This window comes from Fukomys damarensis, unplaced genomic scaffold, assembly GCF_012274545.1.
Source record: "Fukomys damarensis isolate Sample0158 unplaced genomic scaffold, DMR_v1.0_HiC HiC_scaffold_18, whole genome shotgun sequence".
NCBI classification, from domain to species: domain Eukaryota; kingdom Metazoa; phylum Chordata; class Mammalia; order Rodentia; family Bathyergidae; genus Fukomys; species Fukomys damarensis.
In genome coordinates this window covers 21,367,680-21,382,411 of record NW_022900930.1, presented here as the reverse complement: position 1 = coordinate 21,382,411, position 14,732 = coordinate 21,367,680, and the positions used below count along the sequence as shown (strand labels likewise).

The 14,732-nt window shown below is 36.3% G+C and overlaps 1 protein-coding gene across 4 annotated transcripts in view; it reads right to left on the bottom strand.

Annotated features, from left to right (window-relative positions):
- Lrp2bp (LRP2 binding protein) overlaps positions 1-12,597 on the bottom strand; it is a 32,854-nt gene extending 20,257 nt beyond the window's left edge. For all 4 annotated transcript variants that reach the window (XR_779312.1, XR_002025206.1, XM_010619751.1 and 1 more), the window contains exons 1-6: positions 12,523-12,597; positions 8,356-8,441; positions 7,313-7,482; positions 6,755-6,881; positions 5,920-6,032; positions 5,026-5,139 (exon numbers count right to left, since the gene is read on the bottom strand). Coding sequence is in view for 2 of the 4 variants with exons in the window: in XM_010619751.1 (XP_010618053.1) it covers positions 5,026-5,139; positions 5,920-6,032; positions 6,755-6,860 (333 nt within the window). In the remaining 2 variants the exon portion in view is untranslated. The remainder of the gene's footprint in view (positions 1-5,025; positions 5,140-5,919; positions 6,033-6,754; positions 6,882-7,312; positions 7,483-8,355; positions 8,442-12,522) is intronic.
- Positions 12,598-14,732: the final 2,135 nt, after the last annotated feature.

Here is a 14,732-nt window from a genome sequence, read left to right as displayed (position 1 = left end):
AACAAACAAACAAAAAACCATTTTATAGGTACACATCACAGCCAAACTTCAGTCTTGCAAGCAGCCAGAGATATGTGACACATTACAAATGGGGAACTGCAATACAATTAATGACTGATTTCTCATGAGAAATAAAGACCAGAAGATTTCAGAATGACATATTTAAAGAGTAAAAAGAAAAAAAAACTGAATGAGAATAACAATTTGTCAAAATTAAAGCAAATTAAAACTACTTAAAGTAGCTGAAATTGGAGATAATTCATAACTTGGAGACTTGCATTATAAAAAATGTCCTTCAATGGAAGCCCATCAGGCTGGGAATAGTGGCACATGCTTATAATCCTGGAACTCAGGAGGCTGAGGCAGGAGAGTCATCGTGAGTTTGAGGCCAGCCTGGGCTACACAGTGAAACACTGTCATTTATAAATAAAAGAATAAACAAATAAATAAATTTTAAAAAGAAGCCTGTCAGTTGGCAAGTTGGGAAATGATGTCTGATGGCAACTCAGACTGATATGAAGCCATAATGACCGTCAAAAATGGTAAAAATGATGCAAATATAAAAGGACACACACTTGTATATATGTATGTGTACATATTTTTCACTTTTTCAAAAGATTTGTGACTAAAACAAAAATTGTAACTGAATTTTTGAAGTAACTGAATTGCAACTGAAGTATGAGGTATGGTCACTAAAGACAGTATTTAAAATTTAAAAAAACTTATTACAGTAAAAGGCATTAGCATTGCTCTCTCTAAAAATATTCCCCTTCACTTTGACACAACTCACTGTTCTTGCCATTCTTTTTTTTTTTGGTACTGGGGATCGAACTTGGGTCCTTGCGCTTGCGAGGTGGGCCACCGAACTGCTAAGCTAAATCCCCGGCGCCATTCTTTATAATATATATTTTTGGGAGGTTTTTAATCCTTTCTTTGCTCCCCCCAAATGAAACAGATTTGAGTACATATGCAAATTATTTAAAAATGAATAAAAGAATCCATTCTAAAACATGGCAAAATGACACATTATACCACATAAGGCCACAAGTGTTAAAGGACTGCTTTTTCTTCACACTGTTTTTGAACTAATAATACTGTTACATTCTGTGCGACACAAACTCTGCCAGATATTAGATGGAGATGAAACAAGAAGGAGTACTATTTTGCTGTATTTGATTCATCTACATTTTTTTCTGACCTGTTTTAAGCCTCCAATAGATACATAAATGTCAGGATACGTCATTCCTAAATATTTCAGGACACTATACAGAAAATAGTCCATATAAACAATATACTACATTCTCTTCTAATACAGTCCATCTTTTACTCCGGGAAGTAAAATTTTTAAATATTTGTTTCCACAATTTCAATTTGTGTTACATTGTAATTTGTCCTTCAGTCTTTTCATGTTTGATTAATGAAATGTTTTCTTAACTTTTTTGGGATACAGTTTACTTGCCACCATTCCTATAACATTCCTATTGTATTATTTCCTTGTAGGACCTAAAATTAAGAATTTATTTATTGCCCTATTATATTTTCTGTAGCAAATATTTTGTATTGGTTCCAAATATTGGGGGGGTATTAGTTCTTTGGTAAATTTAAACGGCTGATTATTTTGGTTTTTGTAAATTCTTTATGGCCAAATTATGGATATTTAAAAGGACATAGTTGTGAATATTATCTTACCAGTAGTATCATTTTGTAAGCACTTATTTCTAAATTTTATGATAAATAATTCTACATCATGTGATGGTTTAGTCTTGATACTATTTAAATGGAAATAGGAGATCACCGAGTTTGCACAAATAAGTATAAAACCAATACTTTGGTATGATTTTCACTCTAGAGAGACATGGGAAATTTAATCGGAATAGTGTCAAAGAAAAGAACATGCTATGACATTATCTTCAGGAAGAGATATATAACTCCTTCATAATTTCTTAGTCTTCCTTTATTCATCTAATTCCCAATTAATTTTGACAGTCAACTAACTAATCTTTTATTATAATTATATTGATAAATAACAAACAAGCAGCATGATCATAAAGTGAATATATGAAAAAGCTTTGAGACATTTAAAAATATTTTTTAAAGGCATATTGGGTTTTATAATAACCTTGGTATAAAAACAATACACTCAAAATCTGGCAGATCAAGAAAGTCAACTGATAAAATAATTACAATAAGTTCAATCTTAACTGAATTTGCAAGCAATATTATTTAACATACCAAACATCTGGAGAGTCTGAATCACTGGAGAAAAAGTTTTTGCAAGATATTTAAATGTATGAATGAATTAATAAACTGAATAAGCATATAGCCCTCAACTATTCACCTTATTGGTGATTAGTCTTATTTAAAATGTTTTCTAGAATGGTAAGAGGAACAAGGGAGGAGGGAGGAGAAAGGAAAGAAAGAAGGAAAAAAGTGAAAAATAAGGGAAAAAGGAAACAAAGCTTTTGTACATAGGGAGGGGAGGAGACTTGAGAGGGGAAATAGGATAAAATAAAATAAAATTTATTTTAAAAAAGTTTTCTAGGGCCAGGGATTTAGTTCAGTGGCACCACATGCCTGCCTCATAAGTGCAAGGTCCTGAATTCTATCCCTGGTACCAAAAAATAAAAATATTAAAAATTTAAAAATGTGGTCGGGGATTTAGCTCAGTGGCATTGCCGCCTGCCCTGGCAAGGCCCTGAGTTTGATCCTGGATACCACACACACAAAAAAAAAGCAACAAAAATTAAAAAATGCTTTTAGGATAGACTTTAATACTATTCCCTAAAAGACATTTTATTATTTGAAGATAAAAAAGATTCATAAAATTAGCATATTAATGTATATTTCTGACTTTAATTATTTTTTATTTCTTTAGGAATATAAACAAGGGCCATGCTATGCAATCACTTTCAATTTTTGTGTGTGTGTTTGTTTGTTTTTTGAGACAGGGTCTCACTATGTAGTTCAGGCTGGCCTTGAACTCACTATGCAGCCTGGGTCTGCCCTCGAACTCACAGCAATCCTACTGCCTCAGCCTTTTGAATGCTGGCAATACAGGTGTGCACCACCATGCCTGCCTAGGCAATCACTTTCTATATTTCTATATATATATACATATATATATTCCTATATATATATCTATATATAATATATACTCTATGTATCTATATGAACTATATTCCCAGCCTCTAATTATTTAGTACATGTCATATGATATAGTGGTCAGAGATATTGGGTGGTAGCTGCCCCAAAGATCATGGTCAGAAGGTTGCTTAATTCACATTGAGATTGCTGTTGTAACCTAGTCTCTCATATATGATTTGAGGTGGCCAGTTGCCTACTCATAGCCAGCACAGATAATAGGTAATTGTTTGCTACTAATATTTTTCCACAATTATATGAGTAAGTCTATTTAAATGGCTAGGGAAATTGGATCTAGTCTATTGAAGGAAGCTTCCCGTTTTGCTCATGCTGCTTCCTCTATCTAAATGCCATTCCTCCCTTTGATTCCTTCTCTTATTGATATGTTTTTTTTAATCAGTAATGTTCAGCTTGAGTCAGCTGTTCTATGAAAACTTCCCTGAGCCCATCTTTTTTCCTATACATGTATCTATCTCAGTCCAGGACATGTCACTTGCTGATAGTCTCTCTCAGACTATTGATGACTGTCACACTCAGCTTTGATTCTCCAGCACATTTCTGACATCATTCCAAGTGTTTGTAGAATTGAAGAATAAATAAATAACACATTATGAATAAATAATACATTAATACATAATATTATAATACACAATAAATAATACATAATAATAAATACATAAGAAAAATAATAAATACATTAATAATAAATAATACATTCTAAATAAATAAATAATACATTACTTCAACTAAAACAGAATGGAAAGCTCATAAAAATAGCTCATAGTTCATAGTTCAAAGGTCATAGTTCATGAACTGCACAGCAGGGGCTCCTCGTACAAAAAACTGAAATGGAATTTTCTAGCCAGGTTTATGTTGCTCAGGGACAATTCCAAGCATGAGTATAACCGCTATGAAAAGTACTGATGCACAAAGAAACTCCACTGCCTTAACAATAAAAGGATTTGTGTAGATCTGTGGATGAATTAGATGTGGAACCACAGAGATGGGGATATTCATTCATACAGAGAATCTGCAGAGAGACAAGTAATTGGCTCTGAATATCTCAGGATAAATTCCTGGTAAGTGGATTTCATAAAGTAGTGAGTGTTCAGGGCTGGGGATTTCGGTCAGTGGTGGCTCACCTGCCTCACAGATGCAGGGTCCTCAGTTTGATCCCTGATACAATAAACAAAACAGAACAAAGCCCCTACTTTTTTAAGTGTTCATATTTGATAGCAGATTTTGGAGTAACTCTATTTTTACTTATTTTCTAGTTTTTCCTAATGATTACGTAGCTTTAGAACATTTTTTTAAGAATAAATGAAATATTTAAACAGTTATTGATAGCCAATGAGAACAGAGAACATTTGCTGTGATAGATCAGAGAATTCAAAAATTCTAATTGACCTTTAGAGACTCAACTTAGGCAATTTGAAAAAAATTTTATGGCAAACTGACAATGCAATTTCCCATCAAGATTATCTATTAGAACTGGTCTCAAAATTTAGAATTATAGATGTCTTTACTATTTATGAAAAGTATAAAAATTTGATTTTTAACTAAGGTCACTAGATCTGAAAGAACCATCTATAATATTTGTAGAAAATATTTTAATATGAAAAATTATATTGTTAATTATGACAATTTCATCGTGCATTCTTATGGCTGCCTGTAATCCCCACACTCTGGAGGCTGAGACAGGAGAGTGGTCAATAGTTTGAGGCCAGCCTGTGCTACATATATAGTGAGTTCCAGCCAGCCTGAACTACACAGCAAGATTCTGTCATACAAACAAAAAGAGATATCACTAAAATATAAATGATTTAATGGTACAAACTAATCCACTGACAAGAACTTTTAAACACTGTGAACAAAACAACTTACAGCATTTGCAGTGGTCCCCAGCCCATCATAATACATTACTCCGAGCTGGTAAGTTGCTTGATGATCTGTCTCCTTGATATCTTCAAACTGTTCTAATGCTTCCTCATACCATCCCTGTAATTTCCCAGAAAATGATTATTTTATTATGATACTACAGTAACACCAAGCTGAGGTGCCATGAGGCTATTTATGCCCAAACATACACAATTAAGCAATATAGATGTACTGAAACCTGTGGCCAAACCTGAGAGATCATGCCCTTAGCTGTTGGACTATGCCAACTCAGAATGACATGTGCATGCTGAGTTCTCAACAGATACTTGTTTGTAGAAAGAAAGGTTAGAAAGTGGGATATGGGTGAATAACTCCCAAATATTCACTGGATCATAAGGGACAGAGGACATTCTCTTTTTAAACTTTCCCTTGGGGTTCGATGAAGAATCAAAGGTATACTACTGAAGTTGGATGATAGTTTGCATAGTTTCCCCTAAATCGACCTCCTACGATAGCGTAATGTATATGAAACTGACTCCATGCTGAATAGAAACACACAAAGTTACTTTTAAGCACAGTGGTAGATAAGAATCCAGGCCTTCAATCATAAGCAGTATGAAAATATCATATATATATATATAATATTTTGAGCAAAAATATAAAAATATTTTAACTTATAGTGTGAAAAATAATTTTTAAATACCACAATAGCTTCTACCGTAACATTTCTGAGAATGACTTTTATAAAGAAAGGTCAGATATCTACTTAAACTGGTATATCATACCTGAAGTAATTTGATAGGATTTCCCTGGTATAATAATATAAGGAATGAATCATGAAATTTGTATCTGGGGATCTTAACAATAGGTTTATAGGGATGAATACAAATAAATAAATACCTCATCAAAATATAGTTGACCACGTAGGAAATAAGCCAGAGCATCCCCTCTTCTTATTCTTTCCTTCAAGAGCTGCAATGCTTTATCCACCAAATTAGCATGGCTGTAATGATCTGAATTAATAAAGTAAAAATTCCATTAACCATGTAATGTGAATTTTCTCTTGAAGTAATAAATTATATACAATTCACCTGACTGTTAATATTATTTTCTTTCTTAGTTTGCATCCCTAAAACTGGCCTCTTTAGCCCAAGGGAAAAAGCATTATCATAGTCCCTAACACTTTACTTTGTAATACTGACTGATTTTCAAAATAACCCTGTGTATTGATTGCCAAGTCAGAGCGCTAACAATACAGTCTATGTGCATATATTGGTTTTTCTTTAGGAAAAGTTATCTTCTGGGTGAGTTAAATTGTTACCCTGAAGCTTACTTAGAACTACTCTAATAAAATCAGTTGCCCATCTCCAACTTAATTTCTTACATCTATCTATATGATAGAAACTGGTAGCTTTATATGCCCATTTCAAGTAAAACATGGTTATATTCTCTTTAATATAATTGACATTTGGCTTCCTCTTTCTGGAAGCACATCCTTAAGTCCTGAGAGTAAAATCAGAATCAGTATTGAATTCTGAGACTCCTTCACTTATAATTTGGTACTGGATTAAGTTGCAATTTCACAGATTATTACAGGAAAGTTTTATAAAGACCATAAAGTAACCACTTCCTTTAAATTGGTAAGACACACATTTCTTGTCTTGTTTATCCTAACATGTAATGAAATTTTAGTAAGCATATTTTGCAGGGAAATATTAAATATCTACATTTATACCAGTGTTTTCCTTTCTCCATTGGAATAATTTTTGGTACTTAGCAGCATACTGAGATATAGAGGTATAAAAGGGATTCTTGGGCAACTTTTCACTGGTCAACTTCATCCTGTTTCCACAATGTGTATTCTGTAAACAAGAATAAAAAATAAGATGGCAGAAATTTCTTCTTCCAGGAAAGTGCAGAGGCTTCATCCCCAACTGACATCTATCATAAAAAGCACCCCCCTCCCACTGCCTAACAATCTGACACCAACTACAAGTTCTGAAATGTGAACATTCTTTCTTAGGAAACCAGGACCCTCCATAGCTATAAGATGTAGTCATCCTCCATTCCTTTTGCACAGCACAGGACTGATGGTGAAACCAGTTTGCAAGTCCTATCTGATTATAGCTCCACTGTGAATCATGACACACACCACTACTGCTGCCATTTAGTGGGAATTCCTGACACAGGCAATAGATATAGTTCTTGTGCACTAGGATCTTTGTATGGCCTTGTAATTTAAGCTCATTGGAGTAATTCATTTCACATGAAAGCATTTATCTATTATTTTTACCTGGGAATATACTTAATTTTAGTTGTGTTCTTCAGTTTTATCTTCCTGTCTGTATTGGATTGCCATGTCATTAGATGGATCAGAGCTGAATGGTGAAGCACAGCCTTCATATAAAATGTAGAGGCCACCTCATTTGGGATGAAGGAGTCCAGGTTGGCTCAGGCTGGGGGCTGTGAGACAGCAAATTCAGTTGTTGCTATGCTCCTTTGATTATTCCTTGGCATTCTATGGGTACAGCTTAGTTGAACCAATCAAGAACAAGCTTTCAGGCCAGGTTCTTGATTGGTGGTCAAGAGACGAACTCAAGAGACCCTTAGTGTGACTGGAAAGCTGCATTTGTATAATTATGAGATTATTTTAGAGAAAAAGTTGCTTCATTAAAGAGAATGAAATGCAGAAAAGGGAAGTAATTCAGTATATTAGCAAAAAACAAAATCAGTGAACCATCTCTGTGATTTTGGAAGAATCATTTATATTTTTTTCATTAAATCTATTGATACATTATATGTATACAATATGGTGACATGCATCATTGGGAATTTGTACCTGTACATGACACATCTTGGTTCTTATTTTTTTCCCATTCCCCTGCCCTCCAACCCCTCCACCCCTCCCTAGTTACCAAAACTTTGTTTCCATTTTTTCCTTTCCCTTCTTTCCTTTCCCCTACACCCTCCACTTCCCTTTCCCCCTGTTCTTTGGACCTTTTTTTAAGAGTCAATTTCTTCATCTGTATTTTAGAGTATTATATTTTTAATTAAAGGATTAAAAAAATGTCCCTTCCTAGATATATATAATTATTTCATTATATGACTTCCCAAATCTATGGTTTCATTAATGAATATAAAGTTCTCAATGAATTAAACGGTGAAGCAATATTAGATACAGTATTTAGAAGAAAATACAAATAGGATAATGCAGGTAGTTTGCATTGTCATTTATTACCCAGAAGCTGATACAGAAGTTTTTACTTTGACTGAAGATGTTAACCCAAAAAGGTTAAGAAAATCCTTGGCATATTCAGGAAGAATATCAGATCTTACCTTCTATAAGCTCTCATTACCCTCTGTGGTTATAACAGTGCACATGTTTTCTGTTGCTGTAGTTTAAAAGAAGTGTTGGAGAAGGTCTGGAAAAATAATAACATTGAGCTCTTACTAACTGTATTGTTCTTTGTTCTAAGTCTTTACAGGTAGTCATTCCTATAAAACTTTATAAGATAGGAACTATAATGAGGAAACTGAGGCATGGTGACAGAGATAATTTACAAACTCAGTGGGAGAGCTGGGATGTTCTAACACCTATGCAAATCTTTATTATTCTATTCTGTCTCTCTAAAATGCCAAATTATGATTTTTTAACATGGCAGGACTCTTGTGACTTGAAATTTAGTATAGTACTTTTCAATATGAAAAAGTAAGAACTAAGATCAAAAGAAAGCAAATGTTATGGGTTTTGTTTAGATGTCCCCTCAAAGCCTCATGCTTTTTTAGAGGTGGCTGAATCTATAGTGTGTGACACTGGAACTGATTCATGGTGGGGCTAGGCTGGAGGGTACTAGGATTAAGGGAGTGAGTGCTACCCGCCCTAAGAAGTCTGAATAAAATGAAAGGGGCAGAAAGACACTGTTAAGACCTCTTCCTGCTTTTGCTGTCTTGTACAGCCATGAACTGTCACCCCTCTGCCACCCTGCCTTGGAGCCAGCGGATTATGGGCTGAAACTTCTATGAACTGTAAGCCAAATCATCCTTTCCCCCTTTAACTTTAGTTGTCATGTATTTTTGTCTCAGCAACCAGAGAAAAGTAACTAAGACAGCAAGAGTATGCTTTTTTCTGCCAATCTTGAGATTTGATATAAAATCATGGTTTGAAGCTTGACAACTGATTGCATAATACATTGTAAATTTAGAAAATTTTGTAATAGAAAGTAGATGTTACTTGATAACATAGAATCTGAAAGAAATGTGTGATTTTAAAAAAGAAGGGTAGGGCAGGGGTAAGGGGAAAAAATGAGAATCAAGACTTGTCATGTAGAAGTACAAGATCCCAACAATGAATGTAACTGTACTGTATCCCTAAAATGTACCAATAAACTCAATTAAAGCTGAAAAAAAAGAAGGGTAAGTGTAGTGGATGTAGTGTAAGTGTGGCACCCTCCTCTTTATGAGTTAGTATTTCGATCCCCAGCTTCTGTGAATGTTAATTGCAAACAACTCACAGCTTTTCCCTTTCTATACCTTTTCTCTCCACTCAACTTTGTCCCTAGTCAAACATGAGTTCCCTCACTTCACACACATTGCTCTATCCTTGGGGCAGATCAACCACTTAAGGTTGGTACCGAGATGTCCCTCCAGAGCCTCATGGTCTCATAGGCAGGGCTTTTGGAAGGTGTTTGGATTATGGGGGTTTAAAGCTGACTTGCTGGGAGGAGGTGGGGTCTGGTCTGAAGGTCACTGGGGCGTGGCCCAGAAGGGTTAATCTCCCTCTTCAGTTCCTCTCTTCATCTCTCTGCTTCTTGGCTGTTATACATGAGCATCGATTTCTCCACCATGCCCCTGTGCCATTCCCTCCTGTCTTGGAGCCAGCCCACTAGGCCAGGAGTAAGACTACTGAAATATGAGCCAAAATAAACCTGTCCTTCTTTAGGTTGCGGGCGATGGCAAGCTATGAGGAAAATTCAGAGCTATATGATACATCTGTGATGATTTTCGGGATCCAGATTCCTCCTTTTAGTTTAGCTTTGTCATGGTTAGGTCACCATATGGTCTAAAATGGCTGTGGGCGATCCTGTTATCAGGAGTTCATTCCAGACCCCAGGAAAAGGCAGTCATGCTCCATGTAAGAAGACTCTGTGGCAAACCATACAGTACTTCCACATGTGGATCTCGCTGAAAGAAATTCTTTTAGTAAAAACTGTCAAAGTTCCTGAGCAATTCATTTACAAATTGGCAATAGAAACTTATTATTGGCTTCCCTGAAGCCAGTAGCTTTGAAATGGCATTCATTTACAAATAAAAGATTATATTGAAAGTGAAATCACATTCTGCAAAATAAAAATATTTTATTGTTAATTTAATAAACATAAATGATCACCTATCAGGAAAGTAAGTTCTCTCTTTGGCTTTTCTAGACTAACCTGTCTGCTTAAGAGACCTTTACACTACCTTAAAGGATTTCCTGTTTAATATTGTCTCTGTCTTTCACATAGATTTATTGTGGGGGCTTGCATACAAGACCTTCATACTGAGCTGTATCCCCACCCCTTTTTATGTTTTGAGACAGGGTCTGAATCACTAAATTGCCCAGGCTGTGCTGGAATTTGTAATTTTCCTGCATCAGCCTCTTAGAGTGCTGGGATTATAAGCATGTACCACCATGCCCAGCTCCCCCAAATTTTTAAAAGACTGTTCTCTATACTGCCCATAAATTTTCCACAAAACATTGACATATCATCTTCAGTTCATAAGCTATAGAACTCTTGTCATAATATAAACAAAGAAAATATTTAGTTACTTTTAAGGCTCAGTAGAATCTCAACAGCACTGATATATTATGGCTACCTGGATACCAACAAACATTGATATATCATATTCAGATTTTTGTTTTGTTTTGTTTTTTTGAGACAGTGTCTCACTTTGTAGTTGAGACTGACCTGGAACTCACTATGTAGCCCAGGCTGGTCTCGAACTCACAGCGATACTCCTGCCTCAGCCTCTCGAGTGCTGGGATTACAGGCATGCACCACCATGCCCGGCGGTATTCAGAAATTTTTGATGAATATTATTTGAATATATTTTGCTGTTATTCCCAATTACTCTTCCTTTTAATGCTGTGCATTTAGGAAACACTTTTTTGTATCTTTTTGATCAATAAAAGCAAACAGGAAATTTTTATTTAATAATTTTCAAACATTCATTTATTTATTCAAGAATTCCTTAAATAGGAAGCACTATACTAAGTATTGTGGGATATTCAATTCCAGGAACAAAGCTACATTAACAGCCATTATTAAATGATTTTTTTCTTTGTAATGCTGGGATTGAACCCAGGGATTTTCATTGAGCTACATCCCTAGCCCTATTTATTTTCTTATTTTGAGAAAGGCTTTTGCTAAATCGCTAAACTGCCCACGTCTCCTGCTTCAGCCTCAGAGTGCTGGGATTACAGTCATGCGCCACCGCACGCAGTAAAAAAGTTTTACTATGGAATAAATTAATAACAATAATTTTCTTAAAGATTTTTTTTTTTTTTGGTACCAGGGATCAAACTTGGGTCCTTGTTCTTGTGAGGCAGGTGGGAACCATTGTGCTAAATCCCCAAGCCTTGAAGACTTTTTTCTACTTTAAAGAAGCCAATTTTAGTAATGTGAATTTATCTAAGGTGACCACAATTGTTAAGATGTATTAGGAATGATAAAAATGTGGGGTCTAAAGTCAACTGCCTGAGTTCAAATTCCAGCTCCACCCCTCAATAATTAAAAGACTTTAAGGATTGGTGTCCTTTTCTGTAAAAGATAATAAAATACCTATCAGTGTCTTATACATAAGTATTCAATTAAAGCCGATTTACTATAATAATAAATTGAATTCATTAGTGGAGATTTACATGTTCTCATTTGTAAGCTTTTTGTACCACTGTTGTATATTCATCATATACTACCACCAGGATGAACTATACTCAGTACTCAACAGTGGGTAGTATTTTATTTTATTTATTTATTTTTGTGACAGGGTCTCACTGTGAAGTTCAGACTGGTCTTGAACTCACTCATAGCCCAGGCTGGCCTCAAACTCGCAGCAATTTGTCTGCCTCAGCCTCCCAAGCGCTGGGATTACAGGTGTGCATAATCACGCCTGGCTTTGGATGGTGTTTTATACTTCTTAGAAATAGTTTTCCATTCTTGACCTATTTAGAATACTCTTATTCTTCAAGAATCAGCCCACACTTCTCTTATTTGTTCAATTCTTATGATTTTCGAAAGGAACTCTCAGTAGCATACTTTTAGACACATATCTACTAACAAAAGAGACATCTAGAACTAGCAATGCTTAGAAGAGTGCCAGTTGAATTTTGTTAAGGTTTGCATCTAGATGTCGCCAGAAAGCCTCATGTGGCTGTAGGTGGGGGTTTTTAGAGGTGGCTGGATCTAGGGTGGGTGCTGCTGGGATCAAGGATGTGATGCTAGGATTAAGGGTATGAGTGCTACTTACCCTAATGGTGAGTAAAACATAAGGAACAGAAAGAGCTGTGGTCTTGGCTTGTCCTTTGTTGCTTGCTTGCTGCTTTTGTTGTCTTCTATCTGCCATGAACTGTTTCTCCTCTGCCACGCCCACCCGCCCTGCCACCCTGCCTTGGAGCCAGCCAACTATGAACTGAAACCTCTATGAACTGTAAGCTAGATAAGCCTTTCCTCCTTTAACTGTGAGGGTTGGTATTTTGTCTTAGTAATGAGAAAAGTGAGACAAAATGTAGTCGTAAACCACTTTCCTCTTTTGCAAATCAGTCCTACTTGTTATATGTTTAGTAAGAATTCCAGTTACTTGCAGTCTCATAATGTTCAAGTGTATTTACTATGTGTATTTTTGTGCTCCACAAGCTTTATTCAATTTTTAAAAGTTTTTAGGGCATTACTAATGGTAGGAGCAGCTGAGATATAAAGAATTTTTCTGGAACAATGTGAGCAATGGACAAATAATGATGAAAGACAAAAAAGTTGTAACAACTACTCACAAAATTTCCTCTCCCTGTAAAACTTAATATATATTAACCAAAACTTAAAAATAATTATTAGGCCTAATGCATGATGAACAGTATCTTAAAGAAAAATATAGGGATACTTTCACCATATATCCCATTACAAAAATTGATTAAACAATACATATGCTTAAAATTCTAAGAACTTCTCTGACAATATCTTTTATCTGGAATTTTAAATGAACATCTGTGTAAACCTGAAGCTTAATTCCATGTGCTTTTAGAAATGGTGCTTAACGAATTGGTTGATGAGAGAAAAGGAACTTGGCAACAGGGATGTGAGTTTGCTAACTTTGATAACAATATTTCAGCAGTGCTTTTCTTATTTTTTCCCCTCTCCGGTACCGGGGATCTGCGAGGCAGGCCACAGAACCACCGAGTTAAATCCCCGGCCCTCATGAGTGCTGTTCTTTATCATAAGATTTTTGTGAGGTCCAGGGATTTAGCTCAGTGGTTTTGCTGCCTGCCTCACAAGTGAAAGGTCCCAAGTTTGATCCCTCATAGCAAAAATAAATAAAGATTTTTGATTAGTTTAAATATTAAAGAACATACCATTCTATGTGTTGGAACAGAAGTCTATGTAAATAAATAAATATATATACTTAAACATTTATATAAATGAATATATAAATTTATTCTTATGGCCAAATAGCCATATAAATAAAAATGTTTAAAACTATCCCTGGGTTCCTGCTTAAGTTTAATAACATAAATTTATGATCGCAGAATTATTGTATGAGTCTGATTACAAAATGATATATAGTTAACAAAAATTAGACACTGAGCTTGTCCTCTAAAAGTACAACAAACATACGTATTTTTAGAGGGGAGTCACTGAAGACTTTAGAGAAAGAAATACATAGTTGGAGATTTGGGTTTTAGCTAGATTAATGTGGGGAGAGTGCTTAGGAAGAGAATCGAGTTTTCAGTGGCTCTACTTTTAATTAAAGTTTTACAAAAAGGGAATGGCTGACTATACTGCATCCTACAGAGCCCCTGGAGGGCCATCTTCCCAGTCCTGCCTCCCGGGTACCCAGGGTGGACACCCTTGCCCAGCGAGAAGAGCCCCTAAGTCTTCACAGTCCGTGGCCTGGGTCTAATTTTTCCACGAAGCCCCCTAATAATCAGGGTGATGACAACCACAGTTGCCGCAAACTACTCATTTATCGCCTGGCCTCTTACTGCGCTAGGACACTGTACCCTCTCCCCATGAGGGGACACTTCACGGCGTTCGGGCACGGCTTGGAGGACCGCATTGAACTCTGGAAGGGGCCGTTCCTGTGGTAAATCCTGTCCCCTCGTGCACACTAACAGGCCCCACTCTGGCTTTTCCTCCCTAAACTTCAGGGCCTCAGTGAGGGGCGACCGTGAATGCGAGGCTGAAGGCGGTCTCCCTCCTTCAGAACCCTTCACAGCGCCAACACCGCGCACAGAGGCTTCCAAAGGCGGTGTCGGAGCACAGCTACTTAGCTTGGCCTTTTTTCCTGGCTACGTGCAAGGGTGCAGAAACCTAAACCTTCTCCAGCGACTCCCGCTTCTCCGGAAGGATTAAAGGGCTTGGCATCCGGCCGCAGTACGTGACCGACTGAGCGCGCCTCATGGCAGGCGCCGAACCCTAATCGCCCGGGGTCTTGTTCTCCCCGCCCACCGCCTTCAGGGCGCACGC